We start from the raw sequence: 25,135 nt of genomic DNA on the forward strand, positions 1-25,135 counted from the left end.
TCTCTTTCCCAACGCAAGTCTGTGGGGAGAAATCTAAGAATGATTTAGATATAAATTGCATCTTTTGCACAGCTCAACCTGAAACAGTTCCTCATCTTTTTTGGCATTGTAATCTAAAAAATAATGGGAAAATATTTCAAAATGTATTCGCGAAGTTTTGTACAAAGATTTTGCATTATTCTATGAACGTGTTATTATTTACCTATGACAGAAAGCTTCATCTATTGATTATTCTGGCCAAATTCTACATACATAAGTGTAAGTTTACAAGGCAGAGAGTTTTGAATTTTATATTAAAAAAACTTGCTGTATCGTTAAAAACAGTAATGGCATGCATTGCCTGTAATATATGTATGTCATTACACAATTAGAATGTGTCCCCTTTTTATCTTTCGTTATATAATTTATTTACGTTTTTCTATTTTATTATTTATGCCTTTATTTCTGTCTATCTTATCTTATCCTCTGCGGTTGCCCCCTGACATGTTAGTTTGAATGTATGTATTTTGTATTTTGCTCTTTCTTAAAAGTTTGTGGGAAGACGGTTTGGACCCCGCGGTATCACGTGACGGACCCGGAAATTGTAGTTCCACGATTGTCCACTACATAGAATCTGCTTCACAGCCCGGCGCTCTTACTGTGGACTTGATAGGAACATACTTAATGTTTTTTTTGGCATACTAAATAGCATGGTAGTATGGGTGTTGTAACGCACACTCGGACACACAAGTAACGGGCATACATTGTGTGGCAGTCGCGGTGATCCATTCGGCGCAGGTGTGACTCTTATGGCACGAGCCCAGTAACTACTATAGACTGTATAATACAGGTAACTACTTAGCGTCAGTGTAGCTACATGCTAACGCTAGTTGACAGCACTCTGAGCTCCAGACACACAGACAGGAGGAGCAGGTGAAGCGATTAATGATCCCGCTCTGCTGCAGTTAGTTATCTCTGAAGAGTCCAACGGTCACAGGGCGATGTTGTCAGTGTTCGTCAGGTCAGCTCTCACCAAATGTAAGTCACAAGGTTCTGCTCGTTTGCTGTTTTATCGTGATACTAATGAACATGTGTTGTATTGTCATATAACTTCACAGTGCACCTGATGTTAGCTGTACAGGTCTGTTAGCGCGCAATAGTTGGTAGATGAAGTATTTAACTGCGTGAACAAGCTTCATACGCTGTGTAGGTGAAGGGTCAGCAGCATTCTTGTTTTCATGCAACAAGCAAGGTTGTATTGTCGAGCTCATCTGGGCTTTAACCAGTGGTGGAGGTAGTAGTCAGTAGTATTCAGGTAGTATTTAGTAGAAGTACTAATACCTTTTTAAATATACTAGTAAAAGTCCTGCATTGGAAGTAAAGTTAAAGTTACTTTGAGTAACTTTTAACTGGTTATGAAACAGTCTCATTTAAATGACCTTCATAAGTAAATGAGACCATCAGCAGGAAGGTCGGCTATTTCTATAGTTGTTCTTAGTTCAGCCCTGCTGGAGGGAAGGGGGGCACGGGAGAACCAGGACCAGGACCAGGACCAGAACTTAGTGCAGCAGACTGTCGGACTGCTGCAGTAAAATGAGGTTTTCTAAAGGGAGTCTGGTGCTGTCCACAGGGACCTCCAACATCCATACAAAATGGAAGTTCCTTGTAGTAACTTTAAGTAAAAGTATATAAGTATAATCAGGAAAGTGTACATAAAGTTGTAAAAGTACTCTTGCAAAAAAACTTTGTGCATTGTGTAAATAGCTTATACACATTAATGAGTCTAGAGGTGCAATCATGCATATTACTACGTGACCTGCATTACATCACGTAGATTACTACTATGTATTATCCACAGCCCAGGATAACAAGTTACTCTACAAACACGTGTTTTACATGTGCAGACAGACAGACAGACTAAAAGTGTGAAAAGTGGTTGTAGTAATAAGTTTAAAAAAGATGCATTGCACTTTTCCAGAAGTTACACAAATTTAACTTGTAGAGTATTGTTGAATAGATCAGAGTATATCTGCAGTATCCTCGACGGCTGACATGCAGATATATTCCTAATTAATAGTTAAGAGTATAAAATGTTAGAAAATTGTGAAAACAAAATCACAATTTGCAAAAAGCCCAAGCATACAAATATGAGTCGCACAACACCAAAAAAAGGCATCAAATCTTCACAGATGAGAACCGAGAAGAAATGTTGTTGCTTGAAAATGATCTTAAAGATTTATTGATCATCAAAATGGTTGCTGATTAATTTCAAATGGATCGTCTAAATGAATCAAATAGTTTCACCTCTACTTTCCTCCACTTTTACCTTTGTGTTTGACCGTTACCTTCTGATTATTTACCATCTCATCTACTCCCATTTCTCCTGTGTGACACTTTGTACTTCACTTATGTCTATTAACAAATACAAAAATATGTATTGTTAGCTTCTGTGTCAGAATGGTCAGTTCTTATTGCAGTGGAAAGAAAAACACCCCGGATTATTTTCATTATTGATTCATCTGTTGATTATTTATTTCTTTAAAGGATTTTTTTATTTGTGAAAACACCAGAAAAAAGCTAAAAAACCTCTTTAGTCCAACTAGCAGTACACAAACCTTATGTTTAATCAAAGACAATAATCAAATACTCATTTAATAAGATGGAAGCAGAATATTTGGTATTTTTGTTAAAAGAAAAAAGACAGAACTGATTAATCGACTATAATAACAGCAGGTGATTAGTTGTGTGATGATTTTCTGATTAGCTTCCACTGCTCTCTGTATGGATCTCTAAATGTAAGTTACTGTTTGTCGGCCACAGATGATTTCAGTCTCATCCTGTGTTGTCTGTGTCGTCGTGTCTCTGTCCTCTCAGACAGGAGGTCCTGGCTGCCCGGTCAGGCTGTGGTCCGGGCCATGTCGTCCTCTGGTGGTGCCGTCTCTCCTTACACCACCCTGGCCATCAGTCACCCAGCAGAGTCCGTCACACACGTAGAGCTGCACCGCCCGGACAAACGCAACGCCATGAACAGAGCTTTCTGGAGGCAGGAATACGTTTCTATTCATATGCAGTCATTTCAGACACCAACAACTAAATGAGGATGATGATGAGACATGTTTGTTTTTTACATATGAAATGCTTAAAGAAAGACTTCACCCCCAAAATGATCATTTGTATATTAGTTACTCACCCCGTCTTACCTTAAGTTCTTGAAGTAAACTTACATTTTTTCGCATGATTCAACGGTGAATAGAATAGAAATAAACGGACAAAATACTTGAATTTAAATGTTTTTTTTATTCTTTAAGCCGAAAAAGTTTTCTTCAAGAATACAATGTAACACGGAGAGAGTAATTGATGTACAAATGGTCATTTTGGGACTGAAGTACACCGTTAATGTTTTAATCCTTCTTCAAATGAAATCCTTTAGAGCAGTGTTTTACAGAAAAGTTGCGATAGACAAGAATATGTTGGGGCTGGATGTCGGCACTCATCTCCCAATTCAATTGAAAAAGTTTTGACATATGAAGAATCGGTTAAAACATATAAATACCCATTTTCCATGAATGTGAGAGCACTTATAAGAATTTATCTCGGTAACTTTAAATGTATTTTTATTCCACAAATAAGAAACACTGTAAACTGTTCTTTTGTATACAAAGTTATTTAAAGAGAAAATGAATGCCCGAGAGGTTGTCCAGTAGTTGTATTTTGTAATTGGCTAATTAACACATTAATACCCCCGTCTAGACACTAATATGTGAAAGGCGTCATAACGCAGTCAGTGATGCACTCAGCTGTGTTTTGAGAAACTGAGTCATCGCACCCACAAGAGGTCATTGAGCACACAGCTGTGACATTACGCAGTTTGATCCAGCAGAATGCGAGGTTAGCCGTGGACAGACACAGAGGTGCACACTCACTCACGAAGAGGCGACCGATCGCATGATCCTTCTGGCTGAGATGATAAAGAGCAGCTAGCCTATAAAATGACTTGAAATAGATTTTGAAAGATATTTAATAACTTAACAGAAGGCGACTGTGTTGAGTCAGTGAGCAAATCTCTCTTTGAGGGCACAAATTACAGGATATTATTAAAACGTAAACTACTTTAATTCATGATTGAAGCACTTACACTAAAGTATTTGTTTAACAGTTTATCCAACACTGATGGTAACTGTTGTTGTTTTCAGTGAGATGGTGGACTGCTTTAATGAGATAGCTGGGGACCCGGGCTGCAGAGTGGTGGTGGTTTCTGGAGCTGGGAAGGTCTTCACAGCTGGTGAGTATCTGACCGCTCGCGCTTCTTTTTTTAACGACACTATCTCCATGGTAACGTTGTATTTGCTCTCTGCTGTGCTGCCGTCCAGGGATCGACCTGATGGACATGGCCGGCGACATACTCAGCCCGGAGGGCGACGACGCGGCCAGAATTGCCTGGAACGTGAGAAAAGTCATCACCAAGTATCAAGAGACGTTCTCCGTCATAGAGAAGGTCAGACCTGAAGACTGGTGCTCTTCATCCCACTGAGGATGAAGAGATCGGACCGCTCACAGACGTGATTATGTATTTGGATGGACACCATTTAAACTGTTGCATTGTCGGTGTACGTTTCCTTTTTCTTCTAGTGTCCAAAGCCTGTTGTAGTGGCCGTCCACGGAGCCTGTGTTGGGGGAGGTAGGACTTCATCATCATCGTCATCATCGTCACACCGTCACAGTGTTTCCATGAATTCAGATGTCAGAGACCAGATATCACAAAGTTACATTAGTGGGTTAGCTGGCTAGCTTTAGCCTTTATTGTGATTTCAACTGGCAGAGAAAAGAGAAGTGAGGCCTCTGTGAGTTTTCACACTGTCATGGTCGTCATGGTCACGGTGGATGTTTTGCTCTGCTGCAGGTGTTGATCTGATCACAGCCTGTGACATCCGTCTGTGTACCCAGGACGCCTGGTTCCAGATAAAGGTACGTCTAATTATCATGACCTGCTGAGGAAAAATGGGAAATGTCACAAACAGGGACCAGACAAACGATTAAGATGCAAAAAGTAAAGAAAAATAAAATGCGTGATTTAAAGATGGAGAGATAACTTAAGTTTGAATTAATTAAATTAACTGAGTGAAGGTAAAAGAAAAGGCTTCATATTTGTTTTTACACTTAAATACCTGAGTAGATTGTCTCCACACACCGTAGATGTTCTGATAGGATACTTGTGGATGACATCACCACAGTCTGTGTCTGCCTTTGTGGTCGTCTTTACAGGAAGTTGATGTTGGACTTGCAGCAGACGTTGGAACTCTCCAGAGACTTCCGAAAGTCATCGGCAGCCGCAGGTAAACGGGCTATTTTAATTAACATCTTTATCAATATTATCATACATTATCATCTGTTGCTCGCTCTTAAAAGTCACAGGATATATGTAGAAATACATGTGATGTAGTGTGCAAGGCATCAATACAGTACAAAAATAACTTTTTGATGGTTTTTCTTGTGAAAGTTTAACGGCAGTACGGACTTGGTGTTTCAATTAGTTGCAAATAAAATAAATATCCATTGCAGATTTTTTGCTCACCCTTTTTAAAACACTACATCACAACACTAAAATACTCGGGACATTTTGGGTTAATGCATATAATCCATATATGGCAAAAACACGGCGCCTGATCCACGAAATAAAGATAACAAAATGTCTGATGGCAATATAACATACATAACTATGTATAAATAAGCTACACATTCACGATTTTGCATTTCCTGTGGTTTAAAGTTGAGTATGACGTCCATATTGTTGTCATGTGACACTTTCTCCAGCCTGGTGAACGAGTTGGCTCTGACTGCCAGGAAGATGTTTGCTGATGAAGCAAAGAGCAGCGGACTGGTCAGGTAAACGCATCCTACAGAATCACACCTACATACAGGAGGTGTTTTCTTTTCCTCAGTATTACTGAGCCTGTGTTGATTCTGACGTGTTTGCACCATCATCTCAGTCAGTGAACCAGCTGCATCAACGTTTATTGGTAAATTGATTGAGTCAGCCCCACCAGGGGTGGTGCAGCGTACATGCTCCTCTTTACTGCTGTCTCTCAGTGAAGTGCTGCTTTTATTATTGGTTGCTTGTCTTTATGGATATATTTACCTTTCTGACTAGGAGAAATGCTATTTGAGATTTTAAATATAGTATATCAATTATACATCACAGAGCAACCATCACCTATTTTAAGCACTTATTTGTTCCACACGTTTCCTCTCCAGCCGAGTGTTTGCAGATAAGGAGGCCATGATAGCTGCAGCTCTGGAGATGGCCGGGGAGATCGCTGGTCGCAGCCCCGTAGCCGTGCAGGGCACCAAAGTCAACCTGATCTACTCCAGAGACCACAGCGTGGCCGAGGGACTGGACTACATGGTGAGAACACCGCCTTTATTTTCTCCTCATCGCCACAATGCCTGGATATTAGTCAACACTGAGCACCTCGTTTGTCCCTTTCCAGGCTACCTGGAACATGAGCATGCTTCAGACTCAGGATGTGATGAAATCAGCTCAGGCCTCCATGGAGAAGAAGAGTCCAAAGACCATCGCCTTCTCCAAACTCTAAACTCAAGAGATGCTGTTTTATTCCCCCGCTGTGGGAAGAGGGGGGACCACATGGGATTTTGTGTCTTCTAAATATGTGGCCATATGAGGATGATTTAGTGAGACTTTAAGGAGAGCGTTCACCAGCTTTTATGTGGCTGTCCAATCAGTGCTGATGGTAAATTAAGAGATAAATCCTCCAGTGCGAGCTATATTGACCCTCCTGCTAAGGAGTCGTGTTAGCTGTGCCTACATGTACCAGGATGCATTGCGAGCAGTGATTTTCCATGTCTGACAAAGAAAAATAACTCCTAAACTTTATTAAATACAACAGTACACCTTCAGAATTCAAGTTTCTCTCTTACACTAAACTAAGATGGGCTTACTTGCTCTGTTAACTGATCCTAAAACACCCAATAACATTATCTGTACTCTTATTTTGCCTTTTTTTTTTTTTTTTTAACTGTTGGAAACGTGACAAGAGCACGTTTTTTGAGCAGGGTCACAGCTGCCGGAGTTGAGTGTAGAACTCCGTAGTTTTTTTCCGTATACCAAGTGCGTCACTGGAGGAAGGGACATGAGGAACAGATTTTTGCAGCTGCGCCCCCACAGAACAACTGCAGGCATTTTTTCCCACTATATACCCAACTCTGATAGGAAGAGAAGGTTGATAATCTGAATTTTCCTTTTAAGAAATAGAGGCTTGAATCCATTGTTGGAAATGAGATGATTGGTTTCAAAATATCTGTATTATTGTTTAGGTGGAAAAGCCTCTGAAACAGGATACTCTACTTCCCATCTCATTTATGTGTGAAATCACAAGTTATTTTGAGGTTAACTTCTGTACCACAGGTGACAAACTGAAATATGAGAAGTGACTCTCAGCTTGTCAGTAAAAGAAAAAAATAGTAACTGCAAGTTTTTGTAATTCTGTAATCGACTTCAAGAATGTTTAATCTTATTAAACTCATCTGAAAGTTAAGAGTTGGCTGTGATTTTGAAATATCCATTCTTAAAATAACACGGGTGCAAAAAGTGGATTAAAATAACTTAAAAGGCTTTATTGATAAAAAAAAAAATTTACAAATGTATTTTAAAAAGTAGAACCAGGACACATTCAAAGTAGCGGCGGCGTCTGCTTGGCCCGGAGCTTCTGTAAGGTTTTCTGTGAAGAGATCGGTAGAAAGTATTCAGGCAGCTAAAAGCAACAGTTTGGTGCTCGCAGTTCTGAAGAAGCATATAGTCTTTACAAACATATCCTCAAGAGCTTTACCTTGTGGAACTCTTTGGCCTTCAGTCTGTTGGTTGCAGAAGCTTGCTGTCGGCTCATGATGGCTTTCTGACGCTTCACCTCCTCCAGCTGCTCGTACAGTCTGCACAAACACAGGGTTGCTTACAGATACACTGCATCCTTTTGAGAACGCTGCATCTTTGTGATTGAATGCAGGTAATCACATATTGGGTTTAACAGATATAACATGTAGTCAGTGTCTGTTGCTGTTTGGAAACACAGCGTTCAAAGTTAAGTCCTCTCCGTGTGGGAGAGGCTGGCTTAAATATAAATATAGAAAATACAGGCAGAGGGCCGGGTCTCTGTAGATACAGATCAGTCTATACATACAGTAGTTTTGAGAAAATTGTTACATATAAGTTTAACCCTTCAAACTAATTGTAAGAGTAGTAGTATAAGCAACATTTACTCCACAGACTGTGTGTGAAGGTTAAAAGCTGATAATATTGTAGCGGTACCTCAGAGTTCTCTGGTGCATCTCAGAAACATCCCGTTTCCTTTGCTCCGGTGTGCAGCTCTTCACCTCGAACACCTGTTTAACCCTGGGATCCCTCGCTGAGGGAACAGACAAATTACACAAAGTCTTTACACAGATTATTGCAGACCACTTTACAAAAGGACTTCAGATGAAACCTTTACTCCGCAGTGCAGCACTCAATGATTATAGAACACTCCCTTTATTACCATAACACTATCTATCCCAACACCACTTTAATTCTAGGTCAGATATCCATATCTGAAGTCTTATTACCATGAATGACACATGACCAAGACTATTTTTCCCCTTTGTTTAGTCAGTTTGCATATCTCTTCCTACCATACGACTCCTGGAAGGCTCTGTAGTCGACAGAAATAGATTTTTAAACTGATTGTTTCACTTTCACCAGTAACGATTTATTGATGGCTGGGCATAATGCAACTGATCAGCTGAGATAATTGTGACGTTTTAATCAGAAGGTAGGTTTTAGAAGGTAAAACTGTCCACCAGGAGACACACATCTTGACACAAGCGTTAGTTCTAAGGTATCTAACAAACTGCTCCAACGTGTGAGCCTGAATGCATCGTCTCATTCTGCCACCCATCATACAAACGTTAAGCTATTTGTGGCCCAACCAAACTCTTTCCAAACATTTGTTCTGATTGGTCAAAAGTGGTACAACTTTTGAATTTGTTTTAGACATAAAAAAAAATTTGATTTTTTTTTTTAACACTGCATATTTGTGCATAGCTTTGATAATTAACTGATAATTATCCCGCTGAAGTTCATAGATCCCAAATACTTGATTTTGCTCCTTGTAGTCTTGTCAGTGCACACATGCAAAGGGCTCCTATGGTAAATGGACTGTACTTGTAGAACGCTTTTCTAGTCTTTCCGACCACTCAAAGCGCTTTCACACTACTTATCATTCACACACTGATGGCAGGTGCTAAGTGACACCTGCCTATCAGACTAACTCATTCACACACCGTAGGCACAGCTACGGGAGCAATTTTGGGGTTAAGTCTCTTGCTCAAGGACACATCGACATGCGACTAGCGGAGCCGGGGATCGAACCACCGATCCTCCGATTGAAGGACGACCCTGCTCTCCACAGTCGCCCACAGGTGAAAACATTCTCTATTATTTTCTATGGGTTTCAATGCACTCTCAGGATGCATGTCTGTTTGCCTCCATAAAACCTAAGGACATACTTAAGATAATAGTAAAAATATAAATAATAGAAGTGTGAAATGGAATAAAGTTCAGATACCTGGAGGGAGAAGCTGGGGCTTTTTCTGCTCGATGGAGCCAGATCTCTCATTAGTTTGATGCGGCTCAGCCTGTCCCCCCTTTGACTTGGTATTAGTCTTATGTTGAGTTTCTGCCTTCGTCTTTGCCTTACTGGGGACTGGCTTAGATTCCTTAGCTATAGACTGCTCTCTGGCTTCAGGTGGAGCTGAGATCTCAGGTTGAATCTTTGCAAGAGCCCCTTTGGCCTTGATCTCCTCCACCCTGCGGGACGATCTCTGGAGCAGCGCTCTGCGCTTCTGCTGGTGGAGCTCCTGCAGGTCTCTGCTGGGACCCCACCGAAACTCCAGGAGCGTCCCTGGATCTAGGGACAGGAAGTTTTCCCCAAATTTACAACGTTCTCACTGAAAATAAGGATGCTAAAAAAAAAATGATAAAAACGGTGCAATGTGTAAGATCTGGCCAGAAGTTTTGCTTAAAACATAAAAAAAAAAAAAAGACCAAACATTATCAAGACATCTTTGTATTGTGTTGCAGAGAGATCTACTGAAATGAGGATGCTAACCAGCTAGCCCCAGCCCGTCTTGTCACACCACTTGTACCTCTATCTGCTGCCCCGAGGGCTCGTCAGTCACGTTGAAGGTACAGCCCCCGGTTAGTTGCACAGTAAACACAAAGACAGTCAAGGAAACCACATTCGGCGGCAAAGAAAAGAAGCGATGTAACAAAAGAAGCAAAACCAGGGTAAATATTGGCGTGGCTCTCCACCGCTGGACGGCTAGGTTTGATGCTGAACACAACATGTTTCTTTTACGATTGTAAGTAACATCTAACGTTGGCTATTTTGCATCTTTAGTGCAACTAATGACACAAACCAAAGAAACATTCCAACTAGAGAGTCAGTATATGGTTTTCTTGGTAAAACAGAGCTAAGCAAGCTGCAACGTAAGTCATACACTGACCACACGGGAAGATTGTCTCACAGTTTCAGCAGTTCGGTCAAATTTTGACGGACGGTAGGAGGAGGTGAATTGCTGCCTTTATTTGTTTGGAGCATGTGGCCAGGCATTACAGCTTTTAATTAAATCTGTTTAAGTATGTTGATTATTGCTACTTTTCTGTTCCCGAACCCTATACATATAGATATATTCAGTCTGTAACTGTTGGGACTGTACCTGGGTGTGTGTGGTTCTCGTCCTCTGGAGTCCCATCCTGTGCCGACGTGGATTCAGACCTCTAGAAGAGACGAGGTCTGTGTTCAGAGATCAGAAAGACGCCTGCTGAAGTCAAAAACATGTGTAGACAGTCACCTCTGTCTCTTGGGCTTGCTGTCCCTCTTCCCTCACGCCGTCAGGATGTTCATCTTCCCACATTCCCTCTTCCTCAGTGACGGTCGTCTCTTGATCCTGCAGCGTGGTGTCGCTCAGGCTCACTAGTGTTATCTCCGACTGCTCTAGGATCCCCTTCTCACCGGCAGCTTCCTGATGGACAGGGAGGGATGACAAGCACGCAACTCAGCCAACGACATTGCACACAAGTTCTAAAGCAATAAGGACAACAAGGTTTAACAACATAACAGAACTGACATTTTCCAAAATAATCTGACCTTCAACTCAACAATTAACGTCCTGCAGCCGAAGCTCTGACTGGGCAGGTGTTGCCTTTATGAGCACTGCAATAGTCAGTTAATGTCTGAAGGATGATGCTTTAGTGAACAAAAAAACATAATCGTACCAATATCTTATCTGAGAAAGGACAGACGCGGTTTCTGTCTGCTCGAGCTCCCTCTGACACGTCATCACACATTGTTAAACGTGACAAGCTCAGAGCTGTTGGCTCCTCGTCCGTCCTCGTGTCGGGAGACAGCACGAGGACGGATTCATGGGGGTGGCACTGGGAGGTGATGAGCTGGGAGAAGGATTCATGCGAGGCGGGGGAAGCTGCCGCGCAGCTGGACGGCTCCTCCGCTCTGAGGTGCTCGGGGGACGGCTCGGACTCATCGGTTTCAAACTCCTCGGAAGACGTGGAAACACCGTGTTCCCCGCTGGCCGGCTGTCCCTCAGGGGACGTAGGCACTTCGTGTTCGGGCAGGTGAAAGGTCATGGAGAGGTCTGCCGTTTCGTTGTGGGTGACCTCAGCCAGCAGCGGGTGGAATGAGTCCGAGTCTGGAAACACTGAAGATGGAGATAAACATGAACATTAAGCACACCATGTTTCTAACTACGCTAGGCTGAATGTACACGGAGTGGTTTTCTCTGGCAGGCCGCTGGGAGCGCAGTGCCTTTCTAAAAAGTTTAAAGAACGTACTTTGAAAAAAAAAAAAAAAAAAAAAAAAAAAAAAAAAAAAAGAAGGTGCTGGTGCAGCGCTTCATCTCTAGGCAGCCACATACGCCTTCTCCTCATTGGGAACAATTGAAAAAGACGCTGGTGCTCATTAAAAAAAACTAAAACAAACCAACACTGAAAAATAACAGCAAATAAGTAAAATAATTAATAGAAATGGCTGAAGTTTGCTCAAAAATCAGCAGTAGAAGGAACTCATTATACTCTTTTTGCCTCAAGTTTCCGAACTCAAACTTTGACTTGAGCTATAAACAGACTATAATATACATAATGTGCGTGATCGTAATACACTCCAACAAAACACACCAGAAGATTGTTTTACAGCTCACTGTAACTGCTTGAATATGTTATACCTCACCTTCAGTCCTCTCTGGGTCCAGGTCCATTGGACTGGTTTGGTTCTGCTCCGTCTGGTGAAGTGGATTCACACCAGGGACCGAGGCCCTGTGTGACGAGGCTTCTGGAGGCAACGACGGCACATTGGCTTCAGTTGAGACACCAAGATCCACGTAAGTTCTTTCATCTGCAAAGCAGCAGAGGAGTTGATGACAAACTCTACTTTTTTTTTCGTACCAAGAGGAAATGGATGAGCACAGACACACACACTGTGTCAAGTGTCAAGTGTTTAGAACAAGCTGGATTATCAACAGGCAAGGTGTTGATTTATCAAAGCTCTTCTTCAAACTTCACAGTAGAACCAGAAGGCTAGTCTAGAGTTAGTATGTTGAACATCAGCTGAACTAATCCCAGTTCAAACCTCTTCAATCTAACCACTGAGTAGACTGCAGAGGGCCCAAAGAGAAACACACCCACTCAATATTTAGAGCCCAGTTCAGTAAAGATGGAGGATCACTGAAGACTACATCCAAGTTCAACAGTATTCTCTCCCGTCATGTAACACTGAGGGGACATCAGCTAGATGGAAGTTTGAATCTGACTAGGTGTACATATATGCACACAATCACAGAGTAATCAGATGAAGGAAATAGTTTGATTTAACCGAGTTTCAAGAGATTAGATTTTCTGAAAATGTTTAATCAGAATGTTCTCATCAATGTAGAAGATGTAATTGCGAATCAATATATGTCGTTATACGATTCCATTGAAAGACAATAAATCATCATATTAAATTATTGCCCAAAACTATGATGGGGTCAAAACTATGTCAAATGCAAACAAAACATTTGGTGTCTGAAGTAATTCCGACACCAAATGTTTTTATTTATTTATTTATTTTTTTAAATCAAAGAATGTAAGATTGATAGAATAGGTTTTGATTCATTCATTTCTATTTAGCATTAATTGTTTAACAATAAAACATTGCAAAGATGACAAATAGCCATTACAAATAAATATTATGGAAGTCGTCTTTTGTTGCCAAAAAAAAAAAAAATAAAAAAAAAAAAAGACAATTTAAAACCTTACAACCCGTTCCAGTTCCCCCACACACTCCTACCTGAGCTTCCACTGTGCTGGCCAGCGGACTCATCCAGCTCCACAACCAACGGCCTCATCCGGCTCTCCTCCGGACCTCCATCCAGCCACGTGGTCGACTGCTCCGACGCCATCCGACCCGTCAGCCGGTCGGCGTAAAAGTCCTGCCCACCGCTCAGCCAGTGAGAGCTGGACTGATGGGAGAGTCGACCGATCATCCGACTCAGAGTGGAATCCCATCCGCCGTGATCAAAGCTCACCGAAACCGGCGGGCCTGGCAGCTGACCAATCATGGACGAGTGAGCGGACGGTTGACCGACCAGCTGCTCCATGGCCGAGTCCCTCTGGTCAGCGGCGAGACAGGACGACTGGTCCGCCAGTTGGCCGATCAGAGGTCTGAAGGAGTCCTGCTCCTGGTCCTCGGCCAGTGACGGGTCCTCTCCTGAGAAGTGCTCCGGGATCGGATTGACTGCATTGTGCCAATCCTGTAGCAAAAACAAAATATCAGTAAAATGGTGGGTATTTTATTTATTTTTTTACAGTAAACTATTTATACTGCAAAATAGCCATTGTGGATTGTGAATCACTGACCAGGCCACTCCTCTGTGCTCCTGCGGTGTCCGAGGGAAGAGACCGGCGAGCCGTAGAGCTTTCATCCTCCCCGCTCCTCTCCGGGACTCGAACCGAAGCCTGCTGGGAAACTGAAGAGCCGGGTTCCTCCACGGATGAGCCTTCGCTGTCTGCGGACCGACAAGAGAGGAAACGAGACCAACGTGACGCAGCCCCCTGAGACGAAATGCTGATTCATGTGCTACCACTGAGTTTGGCCTGTTCAAACTAAAAACAGGTTTGTGGCAATTTAAAAATTCAGATTTGGATGGTCGCTATACCTTTAAGTTATATTGCTCAACAACGTCCTTAAAAAACACTTCATAGACTGATCTAAAATGAATCACTTGTTACCCACTAGAAGTGTGTAGCGGTGTCGGTATGTAAACAGACCCCGTCCTCTGCTTGCGTTTGCTGTGTACGGGACTATTATTCTCCCCCCCACCAATAAGCAGGGTGTGCTGCCCATTCTCATGTCAAACACCGCCACTTTGTCTTGCCCCTCGGCGTAAAAAAAGACAGGAGACAGCAGGATGAAGTGTGCCTTGGGTTGCTTTCATTCAAATCCAAAAGAAAAGAAGAAAGAGAGAGTGAGAGAGCATTCTTGAAACATATTTGTAGCATACCTGTGGTTTTGCCAGCGGCGCCGAGGGAGATGTTAAGCTCCCTTGTGTATCTGTCTATAATGTTCTGGATGCTGCTGTCGTTAAACAGAGAGTCCACAGCCAGACCAGGACGGCCTGCAGCCGAGCTGTCCTTGATACAGGAGCTTTGAGCGGATGGCGAGGAGATGTCGAGTGAATCTGCTCCTCGTCCTGGTTTTGCAAAATGTCTGAGTGGCGGGGATTTATCTAATGAAGAAGAGGGGGGAGAAAGGGAGGAAAACAGATTTAGGCTGTCATAGAGTTAGAAACACAACCAGCATGTTGTCTGGATTATAAAGGGAACTTAACGGGACAGCGGGGTTATACGAGTAAGGCACTTATCCATAGGCAGTGCATTATACCTACAGTAGAAACAGACAGGAGTACCAGCACGGGAGCAAAGCAATGTACTGCTGTGGACTGGGCAAACAGCAAGATGTATTTTAGACACCTTAAAAAAAAATTTAATAAATCTATATCAGTTTAAGTGTACGCTGTATTTAGAATATTTTCTCTGCTTTACCTCGTCGTCAGACAGCCCTTTAGGACGGGGAACTGAAGCCGGTTATTTTTCCTTTGCAGAACACAGGAACTGCTGGTCTACCAGTCTTTTTCTTTTTTAGGCATTTAAAATATGTTTTGCTGCTGCTGCAGTCAACAGCGGTACATTGCTTTGCTCCCGTGTTGGTACTGTCTGTTACAAAAACATCCCAACAAGCCACACACGCTGCTGTCCCTCACCGGCGTGGACGTTTAGCTCAGGATCGGTGGTGATGTAGCTGCCGGTGGAGATGGTGGTGGAGGAGAGGCAGTCAGAATCTGGAGTCCTATGTGCAGACTGACACGTGCACACAAAATAAATGTGTTAAAGAGGTAAAAAAAAAAAAAAAAAAAACGATTTGGGACACGCGTACATGCACACAGACGCAAAGACTCACACACACACTGAGCTCAGATCAAGTGTAGAAGCCCTCATGAAATGTATTTACATCAAATACACTTTAGGTCCAGGTAAATTCACATCATCGCTCTGTGTACAGAAACAACACACGACATATAGACACAGACACGCAAAGACTCACACACACGCAAAGACTTGCACACACACACGCAAAGACTCACACACACGCAAAGACTTGCACACACACACACGCAAAGAGAGACACACACACACACGCGCGCGCACACACACACACACACACACACACACTGAGCTCAGATCAAGTGTAGAAGCCCTCATGAAATGTATTTACATCAAATACACTTTAGGTCCAGGTAAATTCACATCATCGCTCTGTGTACAGAAACAACACACGACATATAGACACAGCCACACACACACACACACACACACACACACACACACACACACACACACACACACTCCATAAAAGACAAAGGTTGACACACAAAGTAAAAGCTTCTCGAGCATAATCAGAAGCTGAGGCAGATATATCTCTAGCATTCAGATTAGGCTATCTTTCATCATCGATCCACAGCATGTGAACCTCAGAGTGTATTAGGAAAGCGGTAAACGGAGCGCCTCGGTAGCTGAGTGGTTACAGCGTATAACCGCAACGTCCCAGGTGCGTGACACTGACAGAAGTGTCAGGCAGATGCTTTTTCACTGCATTCTGATCAAAACTGTTCCTTCACCTTGTAACTTTCTCATCAGTGTCTGCTGCAAAAAGTTTGCCACGAGGTTTATGACTTGAAAGAGAACAAAGCGCTTCAGCAGGATCGGTTACCTCTGTGGAGGGTCTGTTGCTTGTGACCGCAGGACCAGAGGAGTCGGCTCCTCTCCCAGAGTCGGAGGAAAGCGGTGAGATCATCCTCAGGACTGTATCTGGAAAACAGCGTTCCAACCCGAGAGGAAATAGTATTTGATCAGAAAATAAAGCTAACAGTTTTTCCTCCCATCCGTAGTCTTCATCTCATCACCCGTCCTCTACATACCAGACCCTGAGGAATCTGGAGACGTCCCTGCTCCCATCAGCAGCCTCTTTTTCCAGACTCCTCCCGAGCTTGTCCCAGAGCTGGTTGATCGTTCAGCCGTCCGCTGCCCACTGCTGGACCAAGAGGGCGCCTGCGGGGTCCTGTCAGAGGACATGGACGATTCAGAATCCTCCAGCCGATCCCAGCCCAGAGCGGGAGAGGGGACCGTCACACTATCCTCCGGGCCTGTGGGTAGGAAACATCGACAATCCAATCAAATGATAATCACCTCTCAACAACTTGTCACGTGGCGTGGGCGTGTGATGAAAACAGTCTTGTGTTTCTGGGGCTGAGCTCACCTGCGACTTGGCTGGAGTCGACCGGTGTCTCCACCTCTTGAATGGCACTGAGCTCGTGTTGCTCCGTCATCATCTCCATGGCGCCCAGCCTGACGCGGGTCACCGGGGGCTTCGCTGCTCGAGGAGGAGGAGGGAAGAGTCCTGAGGTGAAGACTGACGCCGGGGCAGGTCCGGCAGGAACTTCGCTCTGACCGATGAGATCTAAATGGAAAATTTTAAAATCACTTTTTTAAATTAAAAACAAGATACGTTTAATGGGTTGGAATTTAATGGAAAATGTGTAAATCCATCCAAATGATTTTGATAATTAGTACCTATCAAAGGGACAAATAATAAAATGAAGTGGAAAAATGTTTCCGTCCTGCAGTTAAATGGAAAATGTGTGAATAAGATGTGAAACACTGTCTGCCCTCTGACATGGGATTTACCCGTCTCACCACTGTTGGCTGTCGGTTGCGGAGGGGAGCCGTCGTTCTCCTGAGGGTCTTCTAAGTGAGCTAAAGTTCCTCCGTTAGACTCCTCTATAGCTCTCAGCAGGGACGCCAGTAATTTGAGGCGGGTCTGACCGATGTCCTCTGAAACCAACACTTCACCGGCAGCCTCTGGAACCAGCTGTGGGTGAGGAAAATGCATCAGGAAAGTTGTTTTACCTATACGTGCACGCGGACTCACTGAGCTCAGTTCAAGTGTAGAAACCATCACGAACGGTATTTTATAATAATACACTTCAGGTTATGGTAATTTCACATCATCGCTGAGTGTAACGAAACAACCACTTTGATTTTGATTCAATCTGTGGAGAAACAAAGTGATTTGTCTACTGTACTGCAACAAGAACACCAGGGCGGTAAATGTTCCCTGACTTACTTGTTCTTCAGTATGAATCAGAGCCTGCAGCGTCTCCTTTTGCCGCCTCATCTGCTCCATTTCCGCTTCCTGTCTCCGTCGCTGCTCCTCCTGTCTCTGCCTCTCCTCTTCTCGCCGCCTCTGCTGAAGAGCCACAGTATCCCTCAGCTCCAGCACCCGTCTCTGGACCTCCAGCAGCTCTTGTCTCTGCCTCTCCATGTCGTCGTCGTCGTCGTCGTCCTCCTCCTCCTCCCCGGAGCTCGGGGACCCGGTCCGCAGGGAGCCATGTGGCGCGGGCCCTCGCTCGCCCAAAGGTGCCCTATCTGTGATGCGCGGGCTTGTGGCTTGGATGGAATCAGAGGCCGGCTGAGGCGAGACGCTGGCTGAATGATGCGTTGGGAACCGTTTGTAAGATGGTGGCTCGGAGGAGGGTCTCACTCTCTCTGGAAGGTGCTCCGTCACTCTCTCCATTATGTTGTCGGTCAGCCAGGCGGTGGCATCCGGTCTCCGGTTCAACGGATCGCTCGAAAAAGATCCAACTTCATCCGGCAGCAGCAGCTTGGAGCCAACGCTCACGCCCGGAAGTCGTGAGGGCGAAGCCGGCATGTCGGACTCTCTTGTGGGAACTTCCGCAGGGGTTTGCCATTTGGCGTGGATGTATGGGGGCGCCGCAGGGAGCTGCGGGGGAGCTGGGAGATGAGCAGACTGAGAACCGTGCAGAGGATGAACAAGGAGGCCCAAAGGCACGACGGCCGGCGACGTGGCGGTCATGTTGTAACGTATCCGTAGAGCTCGCTGGTATTCCTCCAGGCGCTGGCGAGCCACCTCCATGGACCTCTGGTGAATCCTACAAATGAAAAGGTGGTCAGAGGAATACAAGTCAAGTCAATTTTATCCCGGCCTCAAGAGGCTTTCAGAATGTATACTTAGATCCTCTGAAGACGTGCGTTACCACAATAAAGTGGCGTCATTTCAGGCTTTAAAACACACCCGTTTTGTTCCAGCAGCCGCTGTTGGTACTCTTTAATCCGTCTGGTGTGTTCATCTTCACCTGCAGGAGGCACCAGCTGTAGAGTGCAGAGGCAGCAATTATTCCTCATTGAAGTAACAGTACTACACTGACCACACTTTACAAAGGGTATCTTAAAGGAAGTCCCCCAACAACACCTGTAAAAACTAGAAGTTGACAGGAATACCGAGAGGCCTACCTCAGTGGCTGCACCAGGAGTGACAGAGGTGACTTCCTGGTCATGGACAGGTACTTCTGGTTGGTTGATGGGTTCGTCCTGGGTCACAACAGCCTTCAGGTCTTCTCTCTCCTGCTGGGCCTCGAGCAGCATTTGCTCCAATTTGGCTTTCTGCTCTTCCAGCTCCTGGAGCAAAACCACCTGCTGCTGCTTCTCCCTGTCGAGCTCCTCTTCCTGAAGAAATAATAAAAAAGGTTTAAAAACAGCGAACTTTTCCTGGATATTGACCGGATATCCAGTGCAAAGTAGTGCGCATCAGTTAGCAAGTTGAGACTTTGCAGTTTGACCGAATAGTGAAACGCAGTCTTCAGAGGATCACCCTTCTCCGCAGGAATAGCCAGCCAGCCCAGATCCTGTGTTCCTCTGCTGGGTGTAGATGCAACGTCCACCAGCCCCCATTATGCTCAACTGCATTTTATTTTTTACGAAAGAAAAACTTTGGTACGTTGGGCCCCAAAACAGGGAATCAAACCAAAGTCTGTAGTTGTTTTATGTACAAATAAGACAACAAGCCATGCATATTGTGACTGCACACCACCTCCACACGATCCTGCTTTAGATAGAGCCAGGACTAATTAAGTAACGAGGAACACCTGGACCAATTAACTCGAACAACCAATCGCAAAAAACTCACGAAGCCACTCGGATAACAACAGAACCAGATTTTGGATTATTTAAAAAAAAAACTGAACAGTGAATACAGACTGACTTCTATCAATTTGATATTGTGATCAACTTAAATGTGATCCAACAGCCGTCACTGGGTAAACATGAGGAGAAGCATCTAAACCTGTCGGATCACCTGCTCCTGCCTACATGTGTAGTGTTTAGAAGCAGTTCCTGCATTGTATCATATTAAATAGGAATCAGCATGTACCCGTCTCTTTCGTTCTTCTTCAAACTCTTGGACTCTGCTTGCAAGTACATCGGGAAGTGGAGGACCTGCTGCAGACGACCGCTCCGTTGTCTCCAGCGCTGGTCGAATTCAACAGAAGAAAAACACAAAATGGTTATTATCTCACAACAACTTCAAACTGTGACTTCTTTGGCTGTAGTGGGATTTATATTTGGAAAACAAAACGGGAGCAGATCTCAAATTTGAGAAGAATGAACAAAAACCCTAAAAGACAAAAACAGGTGCTATAACTCTGGAGCCTAGTAGTAGACAGCACTTTGAACATAGAATTCAAATTTTAAAATAGTTGAAAATATTAATATTCAAGTTAAATATGACTAGTAGAAGTACAAAAGTATTAGCAAAAAACATTAAAGCAGGCTTCATAAAGGTAGGGTGACTCATCATGCAGAACGGCCCATTTCAGAATAAGTTACAGAACTTATTGGATCATAATTATTTATGCATTAATGTGTTCATCCCTTTAATGTTGCAGCTGGTAAAGCTGTGGCTCATTTAAATTACTTCGTATACCGCTGGATAGTTTAATCTACTATAATATATATGAATGTATTAGTTGATTCGATTTTTTATTATTATTCAGAATAAGGCATTTACTAAAATAAATGTAGTAGAGTAAAAACTACAATATTTTCCACAGAGATATAGTGGAGTAGAAGTATAAAGTAGCAGAAAACGAAAATACTTGAGTAAATGTACTTAGTTACATTCCACCACTGTTAACATGAATACATTAAATAAACCTTTGTTAAAGATTTAAATGTGATTTGTGATATTGGGCTATATAAATATGAATACAATTGACTTGACAATACAAATGACTATTAATTAAGAGTTTGCCCAAATAAATGAGTGTAAATAGGGGAAAAATATGAAAACAATGAAAGAAGAAATCTCAAGTTCTTTAAATATCAAAATAGAATGTTTTAATCACATTGTGCTCGGTCTTCTAGATGCATCTTACTACAGTTGATGACAGTGAATGACCTACCTGGGTCAGGCTCAGGGAGCTCCGTGGGCAGCAGGAGGCCTTTCTCCTCGCTGGACAGAGAGCCCGTGTCGATGGTCGTGTCCCGCTCGGGGATCTGGTCGGTGACGGCGGTCGGTGAATCGGCTGCAGGGCCGCGACTGTCGTGGTCAGTCCACTGGTTCGTCTGGCTCCTGATGCGATCCAGGAGTTTCTTCAAAGCCCGTCTGGGAGCAGGTTTGGAGGACTCCGCTGCAAGTACAGAAGAACCTCTGAATGCAGTTCTGGCTGGGTAACCGCCTGGTCTTGTTCAAGATGCTTGTCCTTGACTGGAGAATTTACATAATTCTTATAATCTATTGCAATAAACCAAGATCTATGTATTGATGTTGTGTAAACAGCCTTTATTTAACAATTTGGTAACAACCCTTAAAAATGAATAAATAAAGGTTTCATGTGTATCTGGTGCTTCTCCTCACTGTGATCAGATAATTCCCGCTCAGCGCCATGTTGTGTTGTTGCTGCTCCTTGTGTGGCGATTCCATCCATTGAGACGTCCAGCTCTTGGTCCTGGCTGCCTGTGGACAGAGCTGGCAGAGGCTCGGGTACCAGCTGCAACACCAGGTCACCTTTGACCCCTGGGATCAGACACAGGCGAGGTTCAACGAGGCCCCAGTAAAACTGTACCTGTACGCGGTATCGCCCACCAAAGCACAGACGCTATTTTGCTGCGTGAATATACAAATAAAGCTCAATACGATGACGATTTAAGAAACTGTATTAACAAGAGTGACACCTTCTAGGCTACATCAGAATGATGCTCTCGAATCTGATGACGTACTTCGTTTTGTGACTATTTGCTACAAAACACATTCAAAGCTGAATACTACACAGCTGAACTGTCCTTACTCCTCTCTCCGGTGTACATGTCCTCAAAGGCAAACTCCATCTCCCTCTGGAAGTCCTCCCTCGTCTCCTGTCTCTTTAGGAGAGGCTGGAAGATCTGAGCGGGCATCTGGGACACCTGCTGTCTCCTCCTCAGCAGGTCCGTCTGCTGCATGTGCTCCAGTTCAACGAGCAAGCGCTCGCGATCCTGAAGGGGACCATCGAAAACAGATTCAGTTTTTTTTTTAAAGCACTCAATTCTGGACCAAGTGAGTCAAATATGTAAGACCCTTTTACAGACAGATCTTGAAGAGGTGTCAAGTGACTGACCCTGTAATGTGGTTTTAACTGAGCAAACCTCATTGATTTTTATTTTATTTTATTTCGGGTCTCCCCCGACATATTTTTCATTCCTCTTGCGTGCACACTTTACCTCTCCCAAAATGATCAAAGTTACCAACTTTAAAAATCTGTCGATGGCACAAAATATGAAGTATAATTGCCCATGTGCTGATGTATGTTTTGAGAAGAATCCCACACTTAATATTTACAGCCTAAATCCTTGTTGCACTCTGATGCAAGACTACTGAACATGTTTATGGGGAAATGTTTTATCACAGTACCGACTCATTTTCTTAGGATGAACTGCACGTGGATTTTGGATGACAAATGTGTCAACACAGTAATATGCACCACTGCAAGCTGTACATGAAGCGGTTTGTCTTCTTACTGTGGTGAATGCTATTGTCCTGCTGCCGGTCAATCGTGTTTGCAAAAGTTAGGGCAAGTTACATGAGAGCAAATAATCTCGCTAATACACATTTTGGTGTCTATCTGCTCATTTCAGTAACCGGTAAGTTGTACCTGGACAAGATGTTCCCTCCTCAGAGCCTCCTTCCCTCTAAGGCGAGCCTTCTCGAGCTGCTCCTCTCTCCTCCCCCTTTCCTCCCTCTGTAAGTCCTGCAGTCTCCTCACCTCCAGCTCAGCTCCCTGGTGGGCATTAGGCTGTAGGCACATGCACAGATTAGACAACTCTGACAGGAGGGAGGACAAGCGAACCTTTAGTGCACGCAATAATCGGAGGGATCACCTGCTTCGTGTCGGCCTCTCTGTCCACTATGCCCTCAGGCATGTGGTAATGCGTGGTGGCGAAGGCACTCAGGTCAGATTTCTTCACTACACACGGCTTCTTGGAATCGATGTTCTGCTGGAACAAGAGAAGCCGATGTAACCTCGACTCCTTCCAGAACCTAAACTGTGCAACTTAAAAAGTTTGTGTTTTTACGTTGTAAACGGGACAGATTGGTAGCAATGCTTAGTTGTGTGTTGGGAGGATGGAGAGAGATATCAAGCCTGAGCCAAAACATACGTGATAAGTGAACAGGTATCTGAAATCACCTGGCACATTTCTGTACTGAATCACTTTGCCCAAACTTAATTCTGTGACATCCATACTCCAATTTGGCACATTAATTATTACTGTGACCTCTAAAAGTCAGCCAGCAAATCCAGCTGGCTTGTCGGGTCAACAGGACAATAGTAACGTTATGATCACTGATTGGCACCTGAATGGGGTTGGGGAGAGGCGGTGGGAGGCTGGCCACTTTTGCTGATCTTTCCTTTTCTGCGTGTAGCGCCTTCTTCCTGGCATTGATGGGTCTACAGACAAGCAAATGAACAGACTTAATGTTCAGTCGGTGCTGACTAAATTCCGACATGTAAACGTCTTTCGGGCAAATGTTTGTGAAGGCTGCGTACCGGCTTTGCCTCTCGTCATCTTTAAGCCTCTGTGATTTGAGCTCCTTCAGGGCTTCCCGATAACGCTCCTCTGCTTTGACGTGATTTTCCTCCTTCCTCTGAGCTATGGCTTCCAAGTCAGGTTCCTTGTGCAGATAAATGAAAATTAAACAAAAATTCAATGATTGGGAGACTGTTTTCCCCTTATTGTGAGGTTGTTATATTGTGTTGTTCACATTTTGGTTTCAGCTGTTCGGTGTTAATCTCTCTTTCGGTGTCTCCAAATTCATCTTACGTTTTCTTTTGCACTCCTGTGTCCCTGACCGACAAGCTGGAGGCTCTCCTGGTAGAGCGTCTGCAGTGCGTGGAGTTTCTCGCTCTGCTGTCGCTCCCAGTCCTCCCTCAGCTGCTGCTCCAGCTGCTCCAGCTCACGCTGCCGTCTCTGCTCAACCTCTCGGCGGATCTGCAGCGAGATGCACCTCTGCTGCTCCCGCACCTGGAAGTCAATGCACAAATATATATATACATATATACATACTCAGTCTTAAAAAAACAGACGATTTTGAAATCTACCCAGAGGGGTGTCTTTTTATAAAGGTATGTCAAAAACGGCAAACGTATTTTAGAAAGTCTTTCTTAAATGAGCCCGACATATTGAACCAGGACAAAGCTGTTTCATCACAGCAGCAACAGTTCGCTTCTTAGAAAAAAGACCCAAGATTACAAGCAAAGTTCCCGTATGTCAATAGTGAGGAAAATGGGCATGTTAAGACAAATCTGTGATGTTCACTGCCACAGAATGCATGTCGCAACATATCACAGAACAAATGACCTACACCAGTACCAGAACCACAACAGAAGAGAACTTCTGGCAAACTGAAATCATAGGCAATTTTTCTTAACGAAACATCCTTCACATTATACAGTAAGAAGCTGTATTCACGGGCATGCAGAAATCATGGACATGAAGTGAATGAAGTGAAGCAGAGACATCACTGAAATGAACTTGTTCCGTTAGTAACACCATTAACATTGGCGTTAGCTTACCTGCTGTATTCGTAATTTTCTCCTCCGTTCATATTCCTCTCGTATTATCCGAGCTTCTTCGTTCGGACTGAGTCTTAATTTGGCCACTTTTCTCTTCATTTTCCTCAAATATTGCTAGTGGCCATTTTACCAAAAAGCAGGTAATGTTAGCAACTCCGTTAGCCGTGCTAACGCTAGTTAATATTGGCTCGTTAGATTTAGCTTCATTGTGCTGTAGGATTCACTACCACGGACATCCTGGTTTAGCTAAATCGTTAAACGTATTCGAATATATTATGGAAATGGTGACGTTACCGAACAAAGACGAAATCAACCCCATGAGTTTTGTTTAAGAGCAGAAATCCATGCCAACCTGACAAAAAAACAAAACGTGAACGTTTTTGTCCCACACGTCATATCCGGTGGTTTAAACTGCCCGCCGTACCCGTTCCGTGATGATAACAATTCCCCGTGTTTCTTACCATTGACTAAACATAGTTCCTACCCATATTATGTGGGTTTAAAATATATTGTCCTGGCTATATTGTATTAAACTAAAAAATGTTTTATATTTTCAAATCAAAACGAAATGAAAGTAAATAACATGAAGCACCTA

General features: G+C 43.7%; 2 protein-coding genes across 6 annotated transcripts; one reads left to right on the top strand and one right to left on the bottom strand.

Moving 5' to 3' along the window:
* On the top strand, nt 1-7,532 carry ech1 (enoyl CoA hydratase 1, peroxisomal). 3 transcript variants are annotated; one of them, XM_076111971.1, is made up of 10 exons: nt 1-258; nt 2,854-3,022; nt 4,173-4,261; nt 4,350-4,474; nt 4,609-4,657; nt 4,880-4,944; nt 5,242-5,312; nt 5,791-5,862; nt 6,232-6,382; nt 6,468-7,532. In XM_076111971.1, exons 1-10 carry the CDS (start codon nt 183-185, stop codon nt 6,570-6,572), a joined length of 972 nt encoding a protein of 323 aa, XP_075968086.1. In that variant the 5' UTR covers nt 1-182; the 3' UTR covers nt 6,573-7,532. The 3 variants fall into 3 exon arrangements, with proteins under 3 accessions (XP_075968086.1, XP_075968085.1, XP_075968087.1); XM_076111970.1 differs by lacking the exon at nt 1-258 and adding an exon at nt 481-1,017 and having other exon boundaries at nt 4,609-4,750; XM_076111972.1 differs by lacking the exon at nt 1-258 and adding an exon at nt 499-1,017.
* On the bottom strand, nt 6,985-24,917 carry cep295 (centrosomal protein 295). Of its 3 annotated transcripts, none has more exons than XM_076111968.1 (29): nt 24,541-24,917; nt 23,789-23,989; nt 23,515-23,639; nt 23,322-23,415; nt 22,847-22,960; nt 22,621-22,761; nt 21,781-21,964; nt 21,351-21,509; nt 20,896-21,123; nt 19,866-19,963; nt 18,950-19,162; nt 18,732-18,808; nt 17,763-18,588; nt 17,324-17,507; nt 16,896-17,096; nt 16,558-16,782; nt 16,350-16,447; nt 15,343-15,439; nt 14,584-14,808; nt 13,940-14,088; nt 13,371-13,833; nt 12,273-12,437; nt 11,306-11,745; nt 10,882-11,052; nt 10,747-10,807; nt 9,594-9,935; nt 8,300-8,396; nt 7,824-7,923; nt 6,985-7,715 (listed from the first exon to the last, which is right to left on the bottom strand). In XM_076111968.1, exons 1-29 carry the CDS (start codon nt 24,637-24,639, stop codon nt 7,668-7,670), a joined length of 5,625 nt encoding a protein of 1,874 aa, XP_075968083.1. In that variant the 5' UTR covers nt 24,640-24,917; the 3' UTR covers nt 6,985-7,667. The 3 variants fall into 3 exon arrangements, with proteins under 3 accessions (XP_075968083.1, XP_075968084.1, XP_075968082.1); XM_076111969.1 differs by having other exon boundaries at nt 17,333-17,507; nt 22,847-22,963; XM_076111967.1 differs by having other exon boundaries at nt 22,847-22,963.
* Nucleotides 24,918-25,135: the final 218 nt, after the last annotated feature.

The sequence above is a fragment of the Anarhichas minor genome, unplaced genomic scaffold, assembly GCF_050575085.1.
Source record: "Anarhichas minor isolate MPS153535 unplaced genomic scaffold, ASM5057508v1 ptg000046l, whole genome shotgun sequence".
In the NCBI taxonomy this organism is placed as follows: Eukaryota; Metazoa; Chordata; class Actinopteri; order Perciformes; family Anarhichadidae; genus Anarhichas; species Anarhichas minor.